Source organism: Rhamphochromis longiceps, linkage group LG22 (genome assembly GCF_057381845.1).
Source record: "Rhamphochromis longiceps isolate RC_006_pf linkage group LG22, R_longiceps_female_GT1.1, whole genome shotgun sequence".
In the NCBI taxonomy this organism is placed as follows: domain Eukaryota; kingdom Metazoa; phylum Chordata; class Actinopteri; order Cichliformes; family Cichlidae; genus Rhamphochromis; species Rhamphochromis longiceps.
In genome coordinates this window covers 6,443,986-6,464,668 of record NC_140577.1, presented here as the reverse complement: position 1 = coordinate 6,464,668, position 20,683 = coordinate 6,443,986, and the positions used below count along the sequence as shown (strand labels likewise).

General features: G+C 40.8%; 1 protein-coding gene across 2 annotated transcripts in view; it reads right to left on the bottom strand.

The window, feature by feature from the left end:
• Positions 1-463: 463 nt before the first annotated feature.
• The window catches only part of pvrl2l (PVR cell adhesion molecule related 2 like), a 376,118-nt gene continuing 355,898 nt past the window's right edge, over positions 464-20,683 (bottom strand). Inside the window, exons 7-10 of one of the 2 annotated variants that reach the window (XM_085395491.1) lie at positions 17,644-17,773; positions 13,360-13,417; positions 6,957-7,052; positions 464-4,594 (exon numbers count right to left, since the gene is read on the bottom strand). In XM_085395491.1, the coding sequence (XP_085251617.1) occupies positions 4,409-4,594; positions 6,957-7,052; positions 13,360-13,417; positions 17,644-17,773 (470 nt within the window). In that variant the 3' untranslated portion in view covers positions 464-4,408. Of the gene's footprint in view, positions 4,595-6,956; positions 7,053-13,359; positions 13,418-17,643; positions 17,777-20,683 lie in introns of both variants that reach the window. The other variant, XM_085395490.1, reaches the window with a different exon arrangement.

Sequence of the window (20,683 nt, the reverse complement as noted above, 5' to 3'; positions counted from 1 at the left end):
ATGTTATAAGTCAGTATGCTAAAAGTTTACATTAGTACAGTAATTAGCAGATGTGTATCTCAAGTTGCAACTTTAGCATTTGTTAGCCAAACTTGCTAGTAATAGCTGGTAACTTTAACCTGTCATCCACATATGATCCCCTTTGACTTAGCCAAAATGCTAACATTTGTGAGGTTTCAAAACTCCTGGTGATGTCATGATGATTGTCACTGCCACCTTTTAATAAACTGAATACAAGAATATAAAATAATTGCTAACAATCATTAGCAAAAGTTGTCTTTTCACAAGTAAATTTTGCAAAATGACAAATTCGAAGCTCAAACATTGCCAGATGTTCGACAAACATTACCTGAAGATATTAATCACAATCTTTGGGCTCGCCACATCTTTAACCGTTCAGATTAATTCTGGCTCCTGGGAAGATGTTAGAGGTAATAATGACACAGGCTTCTTGTCTTTTGGGTTTACATTTTATTTGACAAGACAATGAGTTGTAAAACATGTACAATAGGATTCCCAAAAAGCATACAAAATGATAATTGATCTGTGATACACAAAATAAAAGAAAGAAAACCCAATAAACACTCACATAAGATGATTTGATCTCCAGTGTTTTTGTTGTTTTTTCTGTTTTAGCACTGTCACTATCAATGTCAAACACATCCCGTGTTTGTGTATTTCCCAGTTTCGTCATCTGTTCTACTGTCAGAGAAGAAATGTGAGAATTGAAAAGCTAAAAATAACATAAAGAAGGCACGTCTGGCTCCGTGATAAAAAGCTGTGATGACAATGAATGAACGAGAGATCGGAGAAGAAAAACAAAACAAAGAGGGTGGATGAGAGACTGAATACAGACTGAACAATATTACCACTGGCATTCACAGCTTGTGTTTCTGGAGCTGAACTAATAACAGAGGAAGTGGGGAGACTGAGCAAAGCACCTGGGCCAAAAGGCAACACTGCACCTCTCACAGAGGGAGGAAGCCGGAGCCTTTATCTGACAGATAATCCATGTAAAATCACTGCACTTACCTCCGATAACCATCTTGTAACTGTGGACCCATGCTGTTTGGCAGCCTGTAGTGTAAACCGAATTATGTTTTTGCAGTTTGCATTTTATGAGTCAGCTTCATATCTATTCCTGGAAATGGCAACAATCTAATTCCAGATACCTCACAATGAAGCAACTCTATTAAACGCAAGGCTCTGGGAAAAACCGAATGATCCTTAAATGAGACGGCAGAGTCGAAACTCAGAACTGAATGGTTTGCTGAGTCATTGGTCTCTGATATAATGGGTCCCAATGATTGTCTTTTCCCTCTTGCTCAATCTCTCAAGAACAGCCTCCTGGCTAACGCATTAAACACAATAAATCCACAGGAAACTAAATATTCATTCATTTTGTGAAAATAATTTAGCAACAAAAAAGAAAAACCATTACACTGACTTCCCTTTATGACAGTTTTGTTCTGTGTCGGGGCTATAAAATACATCATATACGATTGTCTGACACTGCACCATATAAGCGAGTCAAAAGGCCGTATACTTGTTAATGTGGGGCGACTCTTCTTATAAAATATGGAAATAGGCCCATGCAGCATGCAGACATTTCCTCTAATGAGAATAAACATCTTAGTGGGACAAAGTAGGTATGCAACAAAAACTTTTAACACTATTTGCTGCTTTAGAAGTCCTCTTTTATCCTCCATCTGGCCGGATTTAGCTATACATTAGCTAGCAAATCAGCTAATTTCAGCTAATTGTCGCATTATGAAAACTGTAAACATAATTTGGAAAACACGCATGCCTCTTTTGGGGACAAATGATAATGTAGCAGCATAAAGTGGGACTATTATAATGACTAAGCATAGTGCATATGAAGAAAACAAATGATTGTCATACTGTATGTCGGCAAAACAAATATCATCTGGCGTCTACTGTGCAGAGTGAAAGCTGTGATCAGAATTTTTCTACTTTGTTGTTTTAATTTCCCATAAGTCTTCCAGTTTTTCCTTAATCTTATGTTATTATTCTATCAATCTACGTTCACCATGCACCACTGTATCCCTGTCTCTCTCTTTTGTTTCCATCTATGTCTACGTGACACCTCCATTAACTTTTATACCTGCTGACAAATCTGCAGTTTATCAGCCGCCCGCCTTTCTCTGCCCTCTGACAGTAAACACGATGGCTCTGAAAGATTTGTGCGGCTCAAAGTCTGAAGCAAGAACCCAAGATTAAGAAAAAAAAGTTGGCGTATTTTTGTGTGAGCTGGGCTCAGTGGCCGTAAGAGACGACGATTCCATGCTGACTGCATTTTAAGATTAGTGCTCGAGACTAAAACAGGCAGCTCGCGGAGCCGTCGTGAGACGGAAAAAAAAAGGAAAAAATAAAAACAAAAAAATATCCCGCTCTCTCAACTTAAATTGGACTTGTGGTGTGCATGAGTATGACAGATGCATTGAGACAGAAATGAAAAACAGCTTTCTTTTCTGACATTCAGAAATGTTTTTACAAATGAAGATTATTCCGCAAACAGCCTTGGGAAAATGTTTCAACAAGCCACCGATCATGCCATGCAGAGTAATATGAACACGGAGTAAAATCCACATAATTTTTTTATATACTCAAAAACATTTTAGTATTAAGTGACAACCTTGATGCACCCGTGAAAAGCAAAATAGTAATATACACTTTGTTTTGTCTTTTTTTAGTCGCTCGTTTGACATTTAACAAACTTCCATCCCCTGTACAGAGGCACTGATGACACTTACACTTGTTTATTTTTTTATGTGTACACATTTCACCAACAATATATTATTCATCAATATTATCAATACTATTTACACTGTCCATGATTTGGTACCATCATCTGACATCTGTAAAGACCAATTCTTGATTCAGCCTGAAGGCAAAGTTGTCGCTCGCCTTCTTTTTCGCGTTTTTTTTCCCTTTCAAGTCGACTCTTGGATAAAATGCAGACTGCATATTTTCAACATGTGCGAAATGATCTGCATATATCGGATTTTGTGACCATTCTAATCTGTTAAAATGGCTGTAATGGCAGTATCCTTCTAATATATGCCGAGCATTTACACATTTTGTAATACATTCCTTATGATGTTTTCCTCAACTCTAACTGTGTGATTTGTTAGAGGACTGAAAGCAAAAATTGGTGGAGGCTTTTTGTTTGTGTGTGTGCACTCCTGCGCGTGTGCTTTTCTTTAGTCTCCTTCACTCCCCAGCCCACACTCTTACCGACTCTTGCAATTAACAAGAACAAATATGAATCGTGGACTTTAAATGATGTGATGTTGCCAGGTTACAGAGCTTGAAAATGATGTCACTTCCCCTTCGTTAGCGCTAACGAGCAGCCCCATCGCTCTGACAGTTGCAGGGACAGATGAGGCTCTTTGACAACATAATAAAGTGGAATGTTTCTCTATTGGACCGTAATCTGGGCAAGGATGAGTTGGGGGGTTTTTTACAGTTATTTTGGGACTTGACAAATAACTGAAATGTGTTTTCAAATGTCTTGAGCGATTAATGAAGCTGCCTGGAGAGCCAGATGATCAGGCTTTGGACTTCCTGGGGTTGAATTCAGCCTCGTCTAAACTCAAGCAGCGGCAAAAGAGGAGTGCTTTGAAAGGACTTCAGATGTGGTTGTTTTACTTCCCCTGTAGTACTCGGCTCCCTGGTGTTTCATCTTGACTTAGAGGGGAACTTACTTTCCACAGATGTGAACTGAAGAGCTCAGGACTGGCAGCCTCACATACAACAAGAATTTTTTGACCGTGTGGTCATCGCACGAGATGTTGCATATTGCGTCTGATAGCAAATCAAACAATTTGCTAACACTACACAGAAGTAGGGCACTGTGTAGTCCAGTTCACGTGCATTACACAAGCTCTTGACCATCTAATTAACTTTTTTAATTATTGTAAATTGTGATTTCACTGGCTCTCTGGTTTTCTAATATCATGGATTACTATGTGCGTGTGTCTGTCACGATGTTTTGTATTGTAGCTCTAGGTTGTCTGAAAGCTAATGGCAAGATGTTCCAGTTGGCTCCAGTTGGCAGAGGTTAAAAAATAAAATTAATTTAAAAAAAAGCTGTTTTTACTTTAACTGACCGAATTCTTTGTCTCAAGTACCATTACGACAGATTAAAAAAAAAACTATTTATATTAAGTGAGAAAATATTTAAACCCATAACACCCACTAAATAAGAATGGTAAATAAAAATAAATTGAAAACATTCATCATGTGTGGACTAAAACTTTTTAAACATTTGTAAATGTTTACAAGAAAAATGGCGGAAACGTGTGCTTGCCTTTACTTTTCATGCTAAATAACGTGACCTGGAATTTGTCCATATGCCTGTGACGTGGTGTTCCGGTTGCCAAAGCTAGACGTACATGGCAGGAGAAACAAAGCTTTCGCCACGAGAAATGTTGGCAGCCGGCACCTCGTGATTAGAAGAATCCAAATCATTGCTATGGTGACCGTCTGCTGCATGATCTTTGCGCTCTTTTTCGTATTTGACTGGAGGGGCTCTGCCGTTCAGGGCTCCGGTGGTCTCATCGTCCAGGTTCTGCAAAGTGGACACATAAACAGGCTTACTATCCCATACTTTATCAGTTACTATTATAATTGTTATGTAAAGAGTGGATTCAGAAAAGCATTCAGCTTTTGCACACTTTACTGTATTGTAAATTTTGTTTTTTTACCACAGCTTGCTCTGGGCAGTACTGTACCTACTTTTAAAACATAATTTAAGTCTATAGTGCAGTAAAAATCAATTATAAGGTTTTTTGTCAACTTTAATCCAATAAGCCACATTTTCTTGTTAACATCACCCCAATCTGAAATCCTACAAAGCTTTATCAGAATTCATTCAAAATTTTTGAGCTATCGAGTTTGCAGACAGAAAAGAAAGCAGCCTCCTTAGTGGAGGTAATAATCTGTGACATCAAAGAATTCAGACCCTCGCTGTCATCTAATGCAAACTGCGCTCAGGTGAAATGATGTTTGTTTAAGAGTGTTGCTACATAGCTAAACAACAACTGTTAAAATGGTAAAAGATGAAAAGCTGTCCTGTCAGGTTTTGTCTATGAAGGTTCTCAATCATCCAGGTCATCGAAGTCTAAGGAGCTTGGAAAGAAAAGTGTCTGGACTTCTTTGAGTTGCTTGAAGACGTTTCACCTCTCATCCGAGAAGCTTCTTCAGTTCTAAGGTCAAATGGTGAAGAGTCCCAGATTTAAACCCTGTGGGAGTGTCCCCCCAAGAGGGACAAAGGACCCCCTAATGATCCTCTACCAAAGTCCTTTCAGATTGTTAGCAGGACATCAAGAAAACTTTTTAGAATTATTTCTAATGTGCAATAAAGACAACTTTTTACGTGCAACTTTGCAATCAAACTCAGCATAAAGTGACATCTATTTAAAGGCTGAACTGACCAGATTTACCCCCCAAAACACCATCGTGGACGTCCGGCACTTGGTGGGATCCTGAAGGCTGTAATTAGTGTTTGTTGTAATTAATTTTTGCTGTAATTAAGCCTTAAAAACCTGATTGGATTCCACATGCGGTAAATAGAATTGAATGGATATAGTTTAGGTACAATTCTTGAATGTGAAATCGCACAAGTAAAGTTGCAAAAACCAACATGTGAGGAAGTATTCACAGACGAACGTGTTGGTGTAGAGCTGTTACTGTGCTATCAGTGATCCCAAAGTTGCATCCACTGATGTCATTGGCTGTGGCCATGCTAAAAAAATGTACAACGTTTCCCTGCCTCCCATAAAGATGTTAATGGAACTGGCCCCGTCTTTTAAAATAGAAAACACTATGTAACCTTTGGCTCCGCAATTGCTCTGCAGATGCAGGAGAACATGCTGGAAAGCAGTTCATTAATTAGGCCTTAGAGGTGGAACAGCTAGACAGAAGCCACTCTGGACTAAAAGGCACATGGCGGCCTCCTCAGAGTTTGCCAAATGGCATTTAATGCACTCTGAAAGCATCTGATGAGGCAAATATTGAACTTTTTGGGCAGAAATAGAGGGTTGAAGAGAGAAGGATGAATGGAGCCAAACACAGAAAAGTCCTTGAAGAAAACATTTTAAAGCGTGCGCTTGTCCTGAGACTGGGGTGATTTTTCACCCCAACAATCACGCCAGTACCTTGTAAGTTTTGCTACACATGTGAATCTCTAACTTTCATTAAGTGGCCCAAATTTAACCCCTCCTGCCCCCAAACTGTGGAAGGACTGAAGATGTTTAACATCTGCTTTCATTCAGTCTGGAAATGGATCCGCCACGATGAACCGCCTAAATCCATGTGTGCAAGCATCTACAGTTACAGGAAAACTCAAAGCTTCTGCCAAAGGGGCTTCTACACTGAATTAAAAGTATGAGTACTTTACATAAATGCATGTTTTTACTTGATTATTATTATATTAAGCGTAGACTAAAGGGTAAAAGCACAATTTTTATCCATTTAAAATTAAACCTACAGTCCAGTAAAGTGCGCAGAAAGCAAAGAGGTCTCAATACTTTTGGAATTAACTGTATGTGATTGTCAATAATATATGTAAATCAGTTGACCTGAAGACTACAGAATGTCTCTTAAGTAATTATCACAACTCATTTACATACCAGAGGGATTATGGAATAACACAGGAAGTTGTGAAGACTTTCATTTTTACATTTAATTAGAATACCATTTTATGAAGTTCAAGTAATTATTCACAGCTTAATATTAATAACAGTTGATTGATTGGTACAAAGTGAAAACACCATGAGGTCCCCACAACAGTGTGTAGCTGTCCAAACAGATATGGAGCCCCTGTGGCTGAAGTGTGGCTCATGTGTCAGTGAGCAAAACATGCTTTTGTATCTGCGAGCGTGTTTGTGTGCGTGTGTGTGTGTGTGCATATTTATGTGTGTTATAGTTACAGTGACAGGCTCTCTCCCTGTGGGCTCGTAGTAAACCTCTCCTGGGCTGAGAGGCGCCGTCTCTGTGGCTGTGGGAGGCTCTGATGGCTTGTTGAGCTGCATGTACAGAAACCACATCAACACACAGGGAAGAGAGCAAAGTGGAAACAGTGCAATAAAATAGGATCTTAGAGTGAGAATATGTAACCTGTGAGAGAATAACACACTCTTACACGTGTGTGTATTTGATGTACACACACGCACAATGATTCATAGTGGTTTCATTTACAAGCATGAAAAGATGTTTTCAGCACACGACCTTTGCCGTTTTGTTACTACGGCCAATAATCAGAATTTTCACAGAAATAAGTTAAAATTGAAAAAAATAATTGGGTTCCACATGTCAGTAATTCAATTGTCGAGAGAGCTTTCGCTTGATTTTAACATAACATTATTTTAAATAATGAAAGGGGCAGGGAAGGAAAATTCAGGAGGCTTAGCCTAATATTTTGGAGCTTACCTTTTTTAAAGGCAATCACTGCAATCAAGCCTTTCTTGTATTTTTTTCTCTCGGTAACTTGTAATGGGGTTACACTTTGAAGTCCAGTTTAACTTTGCTTGACCAAACTTCACGTCTTCCAGTTTTCATGCATGCTTTGTTCTTTGTGCTTTGCCAGTTTCACCGCTTTCCATACATGCTAAATCAACCTAGTGCATCGAAATACTGCTGTTGTCTCAGAAACGGCTGGCTTCAGAGAAACATGCACAATATATCCTTTGATGTTGATTCTTGAGTGACACATACGTCCACATAAGAAGAAAGCATGACTGGTTCAGTTGGTTTTAGCTCACTGTTTGGTTACATTTAGTCACCAAAACTCCTCGTTTTGTTTAGGAAACTATCATAGATTGAGGTTAAAATGTACTAACTGTCCGTAAATAATAGTGTTTTAAGGCACTGTAAACAAGCGTTCACATGTGATGAATTTGAAGTGAGATCGGCTTCAGTTTTGCCACGACTAGTGTATTGTCGTGCATTAACGCCAAAGAACAACTTGCGTACATCTTCAAGACATCAGCAACTTTCAAGCAAGAGCAGTTACACTGCTTTAAAATAGGGACTCATAAAACTTCAGAAAGATTCAGGGTTTCCTTCATGTCCATCCTTTGGTGCTTTAAGAAGTACATTTTGGGACATTAGCTTGTTGGACAATCAATGAACTGTGATTTAGGCAGCCTCAGATGCTTTTTCAACAAATACTCGTCTTTTTTATGATTTCTCTCTGCCTTGCACAGACTGAAGCACCCCTGCGACCGGCACAGCAAAGCAACCTTCTAACATGAGTAAGCCTCTTCCATATTTCATAGGGAGGATTTCCTTTGATCTTTCTTTGAAAATTTTCTTTTGTGGACATGAAGCTGATGCGACTTACCAAAAAGCTCTAATTTTGTTTTTTTTTCTGTCCAAAGAATATTCTCCCAGAAGCAATGTGGCCTGTCAGCATGCATTTGAACAAACAGCTGAGCTTTTTTTATGTTTCTCTTTCAAAAGTGGGGTCTTGTTCCATGGAGCCCATTTTCATTCAGAAAGCCATGGGAGGTGTGTCTGCACTGTTGTACCTTTATCCTGGAGGTTATCGTGTATCTGTTTTGAAGTCTCCCTTGGTTCTTTTTACACCAGCTGAACAGTACTTGTAGTCAAGCTGTGGTAGGTTAGGGAGGGTTACCATGATATCATGAACCCGAAACTCAGAGAAGATTATCTGGCTACTACGTCATGGTGTCTTTACCTTACTTTTGTCTTTATTTTTTCATTCTGTTGTTATCTCCTCAGAAACCTCAGCTGACTACTTTATGTTTCATTTGAAAAACTTAGTGACGGATTGTAAAAACATCTGTAATATTAATGTAGGACGAAAGTCTGCCTGAATTATCACCGCAGTCTACTTAGTTATCTCCATGGCTGAGCCATTTCAGATGATTTTTATAGAAAATGCATGCTGCTCTTTTCAGTCGGCTGCATTGTTCTATAACAAACCAAATGCATGTGAATGGAACAAAAGGGCTATTGACTGAAAAACTGAACATCGTCTGAGGTGTAAATGTGTCGGCACGTTGACCGTACTGGGCTTATCCTACTGACTGCTGGCGACCATAACCCTACAGTCATGTGAAAAAGAATTTTCACAGGACTTTGTGCGGCCCTGTGAACAACACCCACATGTTTCTATAGCAATTAAGAGGGTAAATAACAGCTAAGTGAGGTTTTGGCAGCTTGCTGGTCTGGACCATTCAGGTGTGTGTTAACAAAATGTCACAATATTCTCGGGATTGGATGGCCCAGCAGATAAAAATCTGAATGTTAGACGATGCAGTGCTCAAAGTAATTGCAAAACATCTCAGAGCTACATCTTAATCTATTTGATTTTTGACTTTATGTCAGTACAATTAAAAAAGACTGAACAAGTATGGCTTTTTTTCCAAAGGGTTGCTAGGAGAAAGCCTCTTCTCTCTATATAGAACACGACAGGACAGCTTAGGTTTGCAAAGTTTATCTAAACAAACCACAAGATTTTTTGAGCAATGTTGTTTGGACAGAAGAGGCTAAGTAGAGATGTTTAGGCATAATGGGTAGTGCCACACAGCGTTTAAGCTCATGCACCTTTTACCAGCTATACCAAGTGTGAAGCACGATGATGAAGGGGTGATGATTTGGGATTGTTTTGCAGCCAGATGAACGTGCAGTGTTTGAATTGACCATGAACTGCTCTGTATGTAAGTATACACAGTATACAGAGTCAAATGTGAGGCCACCTGTCCTATTGCTAATTGCAACCCTACGCAACATGCATTTTTAGTTTCTATTAGATTGTTCTCAGATGTCTTAGCAATCAGGGAACAAATAAAAAACAATCTTTAAAACCAACTCATATCAAAAACTGGATGACTTAGAGGGTTAACAGGCAAGTGTCCTCACCTAATGGCTCAAGTCTACTTGTGTTTCTGCACAACTTAATTTGATGTTTGGAAAGTGATGAAACTTGAGCTGATGAAGGCCAGTTTTTAGGTGCAGCCATGATATCCAGATTATGACTGAAAGACATCCAGTTCAAGACCTCAATAATTTCATTTGCTGGTAATTTGTTATGAATCTAAATGAATGAAAAGGCCAATAAAATTCAATTTCTATTCCTTTCTTTGCTTTTCACGTGGGAAGTTTACCTCTCTGCTGCCCATGCTAGCTCACATATGATCCTAGCACTATGAAACTTGCTCACAGTTTTTGCATTCAGATGCTTAAAGAGCACTCCACTTTTAAAAGAGATCTAAGATTATTACAGCGATTCAGCTGTTGTTTTAAAGCCTTATCAGTTGTTTTTATTGATTATAATAACGTCAAAGTAACTGCTGTAATCTAGATTGTGATTAGACTGTGGAGAAGGCAAACGAACTTAACAACTTCTTCAACAGGTTTGACCAGCCCACAACCCCCCCACCCTCACCTTCACTACAGAGTCCAATCCCCACTCTCCTACCTCCCTCGCTTCCCCCCCTTCCTGACACCATGACACCCCCCTCCTCCAATCCCTCTCTCAGCAGCAAGACATCTCCCCCCCTCCCCTCCTCCCAAACATCTCCCAGTGTCACAGTGGATCAGGTCAGGAGACAACTGAGGAAGCTTCGCCCCAGAAAGGCAGCAGGCCCAGACAAGGTGTGTCCTAGGATGCTAAAGGCGTGTGCTGCTGAACTTGGGGAGCCGCTACAACGAGTCTTCAACCTCAGTCTGCGACTGGGGAGAGTGCCCGCCCTATGGAAGACATCCTGCATCGTCCCGGTCCCCAAAAAGAACCGGCCCAATGAGCTGAATGACTTCCGACCGGTGGCACTGACGTCACATCTTATGAAGACTCTAGAGCGGCTCTTCCTCAACCTCCTCCGACCACAGGTACAACATGCCCAGGACCCACTACAGTTTGCATACAAGGCGGGTGTCGGAGTGGAGGATGCCATCCTGTACCTCCTACACAGAGCCCACTCACACCTGGATGGGGGAAAAGACACGGTCAGGATCCTGTTTCTTGACTTTTCCAGTGCCTTTAATACCATCCGGCCCTGTATGCTTCAAGAAAAACTGAACAGGATGGAGGTGGACCCCTGCCTGGTGGCTTGGATCTCCGACTACCTCACCGACAGACCACAGTACGTCAGGCTGAAGGACATCACGTCTGACACTGTGGTCAGCAGCACAGGAGCACCACAGGGAACTGTGCTGTCCCCTCTTCTCTTCACCCTGTACACCTCTGACTTCTGCTACAACTCTGAATTATGCCACATTCAGAAGTTTGCAGACGACACAGCCATCATGGGGTGTATCTGGGATGATCAGGAAGAGGAGTACAGAAGTCTGGTGAGGAACTTTGTCGCATGGAGTCATACAAACCACCTTCAACTCAACACCTCAAAGACTAAGGAACTGGTTGTGGACTTCGGGAGGTCCAGAGAAGGTCCACTGCCGGTTCAGATAGAGGGGGAGGAGGAGGTGGAGGTGGTCAACAAGTACAAGTACCTCGGGCTGTGGGTGGACAATAAACTGGACTGGTCATGCAACACAGAGCACCTGTATAAAAAAGCCCAAAGCCGACTGTACTTCCTCAGGAGGCTGAGGTCTTTTAACATCTGCAGGAAGCTCCTGAGGATGTTTTACCAGTCAGTGGTTGCTGAAGTACTTTTCTATGCTGTGGTGTGCTGGGGGAGCAGCACAGCAAAGAGGGACTCATCCAGGCTGGAGAAACTGATCAGGAGGGCTAGCTCTGTGGTTGGCATGAAGCTGGACACTCTGGTGACAGTGGCAGAGAAAAGGACATTAAAGAAACTGATGGACATTATGGACAATGCTGGGCATCCTCTGCACACGGCCATTAACAACCAGAAGAGTCTGTTCAGTGACAGGTTGCTTCTCCCAAAGACAAGAACTAACAGACTTAAAAACTCCTTTGTCCCACACGCCATCAAACTGTTTAACTCCTCTCTGGAGGGGAGAGGGAGGGGAAACAGGAGGACAAAGGAGGGGGGAACAACTAAGCTGTAGTGCCTCTTCACCTCACTGTGCAATACCTTTTGTGCAATACTTTTGTAAATAGTCAACGGTGCAATAGACTCAATACTTGAAATGTGCAATTCACTTGTATTTTTATTTTTATTCCTATTTATTCTATTTATCCCCTTCGTATATTTTATTTATATTGTCTCTGTATTTATATATATATATGTGTGTGTGTGTGTGTATTATATATATATATATATATAATATTCTGTAACTCTGTAACTTCTGTCGGTGCTGTGCTTTTTTGGAAATCGAATTTCCCAGAGGAACCCACCCGAGGGATTAATAAAGTTCTATCTAATCTAATCTAATCTAGACCACTAAATATTGCACTGACAAGTTTGGCGTATTTTATTTGCAAAAGGAAATGAAGGTCTGTTCAAAAAATGACTGATGCTGTTGAGAACATTTATCACATTTTATAGCAAAATTCTACTAAAATGGAGCTTTCACCACTTTCCTGTTTAATTAGGCATTACAAAACTCCCTGAAGTTTTTTCTTCCAAAGGAAGCTGACTTCTTACGTTCTCTATAAACACCTAGCGGTAGCAGTCTTGTCCCAAGATTTCAATTACAGGACACTGGCGAGCACAGGGTTATCATAATTGATAGGAATGCTGGTTCTAACTATAAAAAGTTAAAAGTTTGAATACATTTATCTTTATTTAACAAGATAACAGATGTGGCTCCCTCAAAATTTGCATTTGCACGATCATACGGCTGGAATATTCAATCATTAGGCATCAAAAGAACACCATCTAAGATATGTAAAAAAAACTCCCACTGATAGCAACTTTGAAAGAAAAATGTTAAAAGAAAAGCCTTGCGACTTGGCCGAGACTTGCCCTCAAAGAGTTATGCATAAATATAGAGCTACAGAGATAATGCTGTCATTTGGTCATGTTCTACAGTCGGCGCTTTGTAGAAAATCCTGTAAATGCCTAATAAACCTCCACTGTTGAACCCTGTGAACCTTCCTTTCAGCCAAGGCATTTATAGCCTTTTAGACATCTTTTATACAATCTAATCAACATAAAATTAGAGAGTTTTAGTCACATTACATAACGTGGCTCAAGCGTATCAAAATGTGAGTGATGGAGTAAAGTAACAGACATGGCGAGGAGAGGAGTGCTCTAATGGACCTCTTTACGAAAATCCAAGCTAATTATTTCGGCACACGTAAGCCAACTCGGATCTCCGATCAATAGCCATTAGCCCCATCATGAGTGTCCAAATGGACTGTGTGTGTATTTGTGTGTGTGAGTGGAATATAATTGTGGTGACAATAAGGATTGATCTGAAACTGCGCCGACCACTCACCATTTCTGTTGAGCTGCCTGCCTTCACTGGGGGAGGGGGCTTGTGCTTGGGTGGGCCCCTGATTGGACAAAAGACAAAGTGGTAATGTGGTATTGATCTCTATTTCGTTAAGACAGATTTCTTTGTATTCAACGGAGAAACAACTTGGGCCACTGAGAGATCACAGAAATATAAAGTCTTGAAATGTCAAACTGCAAAGATGTCACATGCTGTTATCATTTAATCTAGATTCTTTTCTTACAAAATTCAGCACTATGAGGGAAAAAAAAACCCAAACATTTTGAGTTAAAGAAAAACAAACACTGATGGTTAAGAAATCAACTTTAGAAAGCGTTTTTAAAAATGCGTGCTACCGTAGATGGACTTGGAGAACCCGTCAACACGTAGGATTTGAAAATAAGATCCACAGCTTCATTTAAGAAACCTTTAAAAGCCTCTACGAAACCACAGACACAGTAAAGCCTCTCCTAACAAGTCAAAAATAACAACAATAACCTTATCACCCAGCAGAAATAATGCAGTACCAGCATTCATTCACGTGGAGTTGTGTTTCTGGGCTCCAATATTCACCCTAGTTTCATCCAAGCATCATGCTTAGAGCTGAAAAATGAAGCCAATGCTAAACTGCCAAAAACTGAAGTTTTTGGAGTGGCCACTTGAAGCTGGTTACAAAAGAGCATCTACCACCATAGCCTGTGATGTTAAAATGTCTAATTTTACTACAGAAATAAACATGTGGACCTGTGTGGCTAACAAACAAAAAAAGGTTTTGGTCTCTTTACCTAATTTCCTTTTATAACTTATCTTTTCTTTCTGGCTGTGGCTGCTTTGACTGACAAATGCCAGCAGCTCTCGGGCTTGGGTAATAACATGAGTCATAGTACTCGACCTCTTGACCATGTTTTTGGTGCTTTTTGAGCCTTTTTAATAGCAAATTATGCTATTTGATATGCAGTCCAAAACATTTGTTCTTCAGGTTTGAAGAGTGAAATTATAGCATTACTAAGTAATAACTACAGGTATCCGTGTCTGTACATAGCAACCATAGTACAATCAACCAATATAGATGCTAATCACAGATGGTAGCCTTAGGCCTCCATCACACCAGCCTAGAGGCCAGTTTGTTGGTCACAATAGAAAAACATGTTCCCCAACTGGTTGCAGAGACCTCTGGCTGCTTGGGAAAATGCTTTCTGTGACCAGTTGGTGAGTAATTGTAGAGAAAGAGGTGTGCAGTACTGGACTGAAAATCTTCGTGTGATCACTTTGGCTGTGAGCCGGTTGCTGTGGTCACCAGAGACAACGATTTGTCTGCAAACAGCCAAACTACTCACCAAGTGTTAGAGAAACTGTGAAAAATGTGATGCAAAGCCAAAATGGAGACTGCTCACCTTGTTGCTCCTTTTGAAAGCTGCTGCTGACACCGGTAAGACACAACTTTTATTTTTATTTTTTAGTAACCCGGTCTGTCCGGCAGCTTTGACAAGCAGAACCATGGTCTGAGTGCATCGTTGTACCAAACACATCTGAGGAGAGGAGATCTATGAACTTTATAGGCTTCTCTTGTTCACCTGTTTTTTATTTATTTTTAATTATTTTATATATGTGGAGTGTAAGAATGCAGAGCTGTCAGGCGTAAGAAAAGAGAAAAGAGAAAGAATAAGAAAAAAGAGAAAAATAGGGAATAAACATAACAATAAAGGACCAAGTACAAATAAAACATGACAGGTCATCAGTTGCTGCATTCGTAACAAAACACAATCAAGACAAACCAACTGACAGAGAAATAACAACAAAAACAAACAAAGTGTGTGTGCATTTGTCATGAAAGTACTTGATAAAGAGGATTAGACGCCGCAACACGGCCCCTGGGAGCCAGAACCAGACAGAGGAAGGCCCAGGAGACCCGGGCCGTCCGCAGCCCACCAAGAGCACTGAAGAGGCTGCACGTCACAATAATAACTGCATGCCCAGCGAAGCAGAAGGAAGACAGATCCCCCATGGCCGCAGGGCAAGAGCTCCAAAGGAGCAATGAGCTGACCATCCACCAGACACGAGCCAAGGACCGGGCCCAGAGGCCTTTTGCCCCAGGCTCCTGATAACAGCCCAACACCCCCCAGAGACCCCCACCACAACAAGGCCTGAGCCACCCTGAAACACAACCTCCAAGGAAGCAGGTCAGTGAACACGCCAGATCATCTGACCATGTGCACCGAACCACCAACTACTGACATCCACAAAGAGGCAGTAACGATCAAATGGGAGCAGTAAGAGGAGCAACCCTCCGCCATGTCCCACAGGGGTTAAGGCGCAACAAGTCCCAAACTCAGGCCCAGTCATACACACACATACCTCCGCCCCAACAGATGTGTAAGAAGACGCACTAGCTACCCCCAGAGGTGATATGTGTGGTGAATAGAGCGGACAGATGTGACATGAACATCTGACTGCTGGGCAACAGCGCACATCCACACCTCCTCCCCAAAACTCTTGATTTCTGAGGAGCAGATAAAACTAAGGGGCAGTTAGCCGTGAAGAGGTGAGTGGGGCCCTCTACTCCCTTGCGGCACAGGGAGGAGAGGGCGGGGCGGCGGGGGATTCTCTGGCTGGCTGGAGCAGCATCTAATAACCAACTCGCAAAATAAAACAAAATAAAAACAAAACAACAAACACAAAAACACCAGACATTATGATACAGACTTATAATTTGAACCGATGGTTTTTCGAAATTCTATACGTGAAAAGTGAGCGCGAGAGCCCTCGGTGCGCCTGCTCGCTGCTGAAGTCAAAGTAAACTTTATTGTCATCTCCGCTACATACAGTCCAGTTTATAGAGAGACGAGACGATGAGACTCCAGTTACAGCAGTGCAAGTAAACAAACAATAAATATAAGAACAGTAAGAAAATAAATATATGCTTTAGGACTCGGGGTAAAGGGATCAATAACAATTTAAAATTTATAATTTACAGTTTGATGATTTAAAGTCTCACACACAACCCGTCGAAAGGGGAGGGGGGCGGCTGCTTCCAAGTAGAGCACATTTCATTCATAATGTTGTAAATTATGTATTCATGATTTGAATCCTGGGTTGTGTGAAATCCCAGAAATACACCCTAGACAAAGTGAATCTGTGAACTAAGGTGTAGGTCTGTTAGGTTATGCTGTGGTGATCCTCGGGTTGGGGAATGGGTGTTCATACTGGAGTGCAAAATTAAAACCAATGGAAGATGGACAAGAAAAGTTCAAAGCCATCAGGTCCTCAGTTTAGAAAAAAGGGAAAAGAAGAGGAGGAGAAACGAGCAAAAGATACAGGAAGGAAATTATGTGCGTTACAGTTGCTCCAAGAAGAAATGGTAAAAATAGTAACAGTAACAGACTAAACTCCAAACAATACATTATGTTACAGATTTTAATATTAATTAGTCATTGTCAGTTGTTGATTTGTCCTGTTCTCGTTGTATGACGAATTATGATGGCTGTTTGGTAGCCGTTTGCATACTATGCACACTCTCTCTCTCTTCATATGTGTGTGTGTGTGTTTCTCTGGTGAATTTTGACAACAGTTTTATGTTAATGTACAATCCATAATATGATTTGTGTGTGTGTGTGTGTGTGTGAGTGTGTGTGTGTGTGTGTGTGGGGGGGGGGGGGGCGGCGCCAGAGGGAGTGTTAGCCCGGAGCGCCAAACAGGCTAGGACCGCCACTGGACAGAGGTTCTTTTCCTATCCTTAATCAGAATTATTAATCACTCAGTAGATGTTTACTCTGGCCCTGACTCTGCAAGCATTATTTATGGTTAATCATTTATGCTTAGTAATCACCATAAATTCCATCTTTTTTGTTGCATCAGTTTACTGGAAGTAGCTGCACGGCATCAGCAAGGCGTCTCCAACGAAATCTAATTAACCCCTGACTCAGCAAACAGGCGGTAAACAATAGCTGCATGTTTGTTAATTTACTGGAGGCCTCTACAAGAAGCCTCAGATTGGAAAACCCCTCCTTCAAACTGGAGTTTAATAAATCTCCATTTACAGCTGAAGCCCAGGAGGGGAACTGCAGGAGCTGAAATGGGAGCTCAGAGCAGAACATTTTGGGAATAAAATCTCCCAGCAGCCTCATGCTATAAACTTCAGGTCAGGATTTATCACAGAGCTTCCTCTGGTGGGTTCCCTCATGACATGTAACAAGTCTTAATGAGCCTTAGTCCTCGAGGGGGGATTAGTTTTGCTCAGGAGGTTAAATAAACGATTAAGTAGATACAGGATTGCTAATGAAGACTTACTCTGCGTCCTCCTGCCGGTTGCGGATGAAGAAGATGGTGCCGATGATGACTATGCAGATGAAGATGAGAGCACCGAGGATCGCTCCTATTACGGCACCTGTTGATGGACCTTGGATGAGTTGCCGTTCCTCTTCTTGCAGGGGACACAGAGAAGAGACGCGAATGAAAAACAGAGAGAAAAGAGGGAGAAGATTATCAGCAGTTCATTTAAATTTCATGGGGCTGCTACTGGCACTTTAATGTTGCTCACTTGCAAAAATTTGTTCTTTTATGTGTTTTTTCCTTTTTTTGCAGAAGCAAGAAGATAGAATGAAAGAAGATAATTTGTAGCTGTGAGAAACATAAAACTGAAACTGAGGAAAACATGTTAAACAAACAGCAAACACGCAGACGCAAAAATGGCACGTGAGTAAAATGAGCCATCACAAGAAGCTGTACACGACTAAGAAAATCAAAGCCAACTTTCTATTCGGTGTCAGCAATGTATGCACCAATAAAAGGTGACACGGAAACACAGATACAAAGAAGGAGAGACATAAAGAATTCATAGAAATTCTAGTAAATGAAAGCACTTCTAAGGTCTCTGTTATACGCCAACACTCATGAATGCTGTAAATCTTCAGCTGAGCCTCATGCTGACCTCGACATTTCCCTTCAATTAAGAGCCTGTTTATGATTTCCAGAGGGCAGTGAGGCATCTGAATTGACTGTAAAAGCCTCTCATTACCGTTCGCTCTTATTTAAAAGAAAAAAAAAAAACGAGAGAGAGGGAGAAGAACAGGCTGACAGCAGCTGCAAACGGCACACAATATCCAGCATGGATCGTTCTGCTCAACTGCTGACTATCACAGGGAGTTTGGCAGAAACAACAAAAGGGAGGGTTGAGCTGTTTTTCACAGGTTTTTGTTCTCCCCTTATGAAGACCTATTTCATCAGTAACACTGAAGTAAACACACACTACTGCATTTGATAAGGGGATGATAAAAGGATAATAGCCCACACAATTTCCACTCGTTTAGCATTATGTTTAGCTGATGTTTGAGTGTTTATCTAAAAAAATATATAAATAAAAAAAACAACCTTTGTTGCTGCTGCAGCAAGAAAAAACGGCGCTGTAAATACAGCACACAGAACTGCTTGACTCTTCTCTTTAATCGTAGCTTTTGAGACTGAAAACATATTTGCAACAATCACACAAATGTGTTTCCTGGGTTTAAAGCCATTAGCCTCGAGTACATTGATGCAAATGATAAGGCAAAAACAACATCAATACGACACTTTTCAATGAAAAAACAAAAAATGGAACACAATAATAGATATTTTTTGATCATTCATTAAGGTGATTATTCTATTAAAATGGCTGTAGAGGTTTCAGAGGCATGAAATAATTGTAAAAATAAAAAGGTAAAGATAAACTATATTATTGCTAATTATATAAGCAAACCCCTTAATTGTAAGTTGTTCATATGATCAACCAGTGTTTGATTTTACCCATGAATAAAATAAGGATCCATTTGCTCTTCCTGGCCAGCAGGTGGCACTCTGTTCCAACCTTATAGATATATAGATAAATAGATAGATATGGCAAGTATTTTATATTAATTGGATAAATCCAGGCCTGTGTGTGTGTTTGTGTGTGTCTTCACAGTTACCATGTCTGCCATATTGGTCACAGACAGAAGAGGTAGCAAGTCTAAGTTATGCATGATCACATACACAGTCTGAGGGAAAAGGCGAGGAATAGAATGAGAAGGGGAAAGAGGGGTAAACATGAAGAAGAAATAAAGCTAGATGGGAGATGTGGGAAGGAATGAGGAAAATGAGGGGAGGCAGATGGAGGGAGGGGGAGGAGAGGGTGACACCAGCCTTTCCTCATTGCTCGAACTGTAAAACCACACAAACATAAATGCAACTTCCTCTTTTCTCTTTGCACGCTCGTTTGATGTGTTCCACGGTGTTATCAGAGTTTACACTGCGGATGTTTGCCATTGATTTTTTTTTTGTGGTCAATAACAGACTGCCTTTCAATAAACAATGAGTCACGGTGGCGCACAACAGAAGCTGCGTGGAAAATATGGAAGTGGTGGGTGGGGGAATGGGCTTATTTTATTTTTTTTCCCACCCGGGAGAGGCACAGAAACCTGATTGGTCAGAGATGGAGGATGTGAAACAGAGTACAGCCCTGGAGGGAAGGGGAGATGGATGGAAGAGGAAAGCAGTTTGTTTCTAGCAGGGCAGATGCAAAACTGGTCTTAATAATCTCTCAGGAAATCCACTTCTGAACAGGCAAAAAGCATCAGGCAATATCCTCGTCAAACCCACCTGTTGTTCTGACTGCAGGCGGAGCAGAGATGTTGAATTGCACATTGCAACAGTAAACTTGTGTCTATCCACCTGCCTTTATGTGCAACTTCAATAGAGGCAGATAAACTGAATGCAATTTCTTCTAGTTTCTTTGAGCAGCTGAATATTCAACAAAGTTTTCACGTTTAACTCTTGAAAATGTCACTGACGAGGGCAATATTCTATTTTTAGATAAATAGGGTAATAACAGGACCAATCGCTAACCGTTCTTTTCATTTTTGACAGCCGTCCATCTTTACATGGCCACAAGAGAGGCCCTGAAGTAAAGGGTCCCAAAAATAAAAGGTCAGGAAATGCCAGGCAGTATGTGTGGACACAAGAGAGAAATTAATTTACATAAGTATGGAAAGAGATAGAAAACCAGAGCTCTTATCAATTTGCAAGCCATGACTATGAGAGCACAGGGTCAGAATATGAAGAGCAGAGCAAACTATGACAGCTCAATTATGGATGTTTGATTTTGCATTCTGCGTTTGGGATTTTATCTGGTTGTTTGGTTAGATTTAAAGCAACTAGAATATTAAATTGGCTCATGCCAGCTGGTTTTAAAAAATATATAGTCGTCTGGAAAACTTGGAAGCGAGCTATTTGCCAGCTTGGTGCTATTAAAAAGGTCGGGTTTTGCAGGATAGTGCTTTACTTTCACGTTAAACTGCCTTGCTGAGTTTTTTTTTTG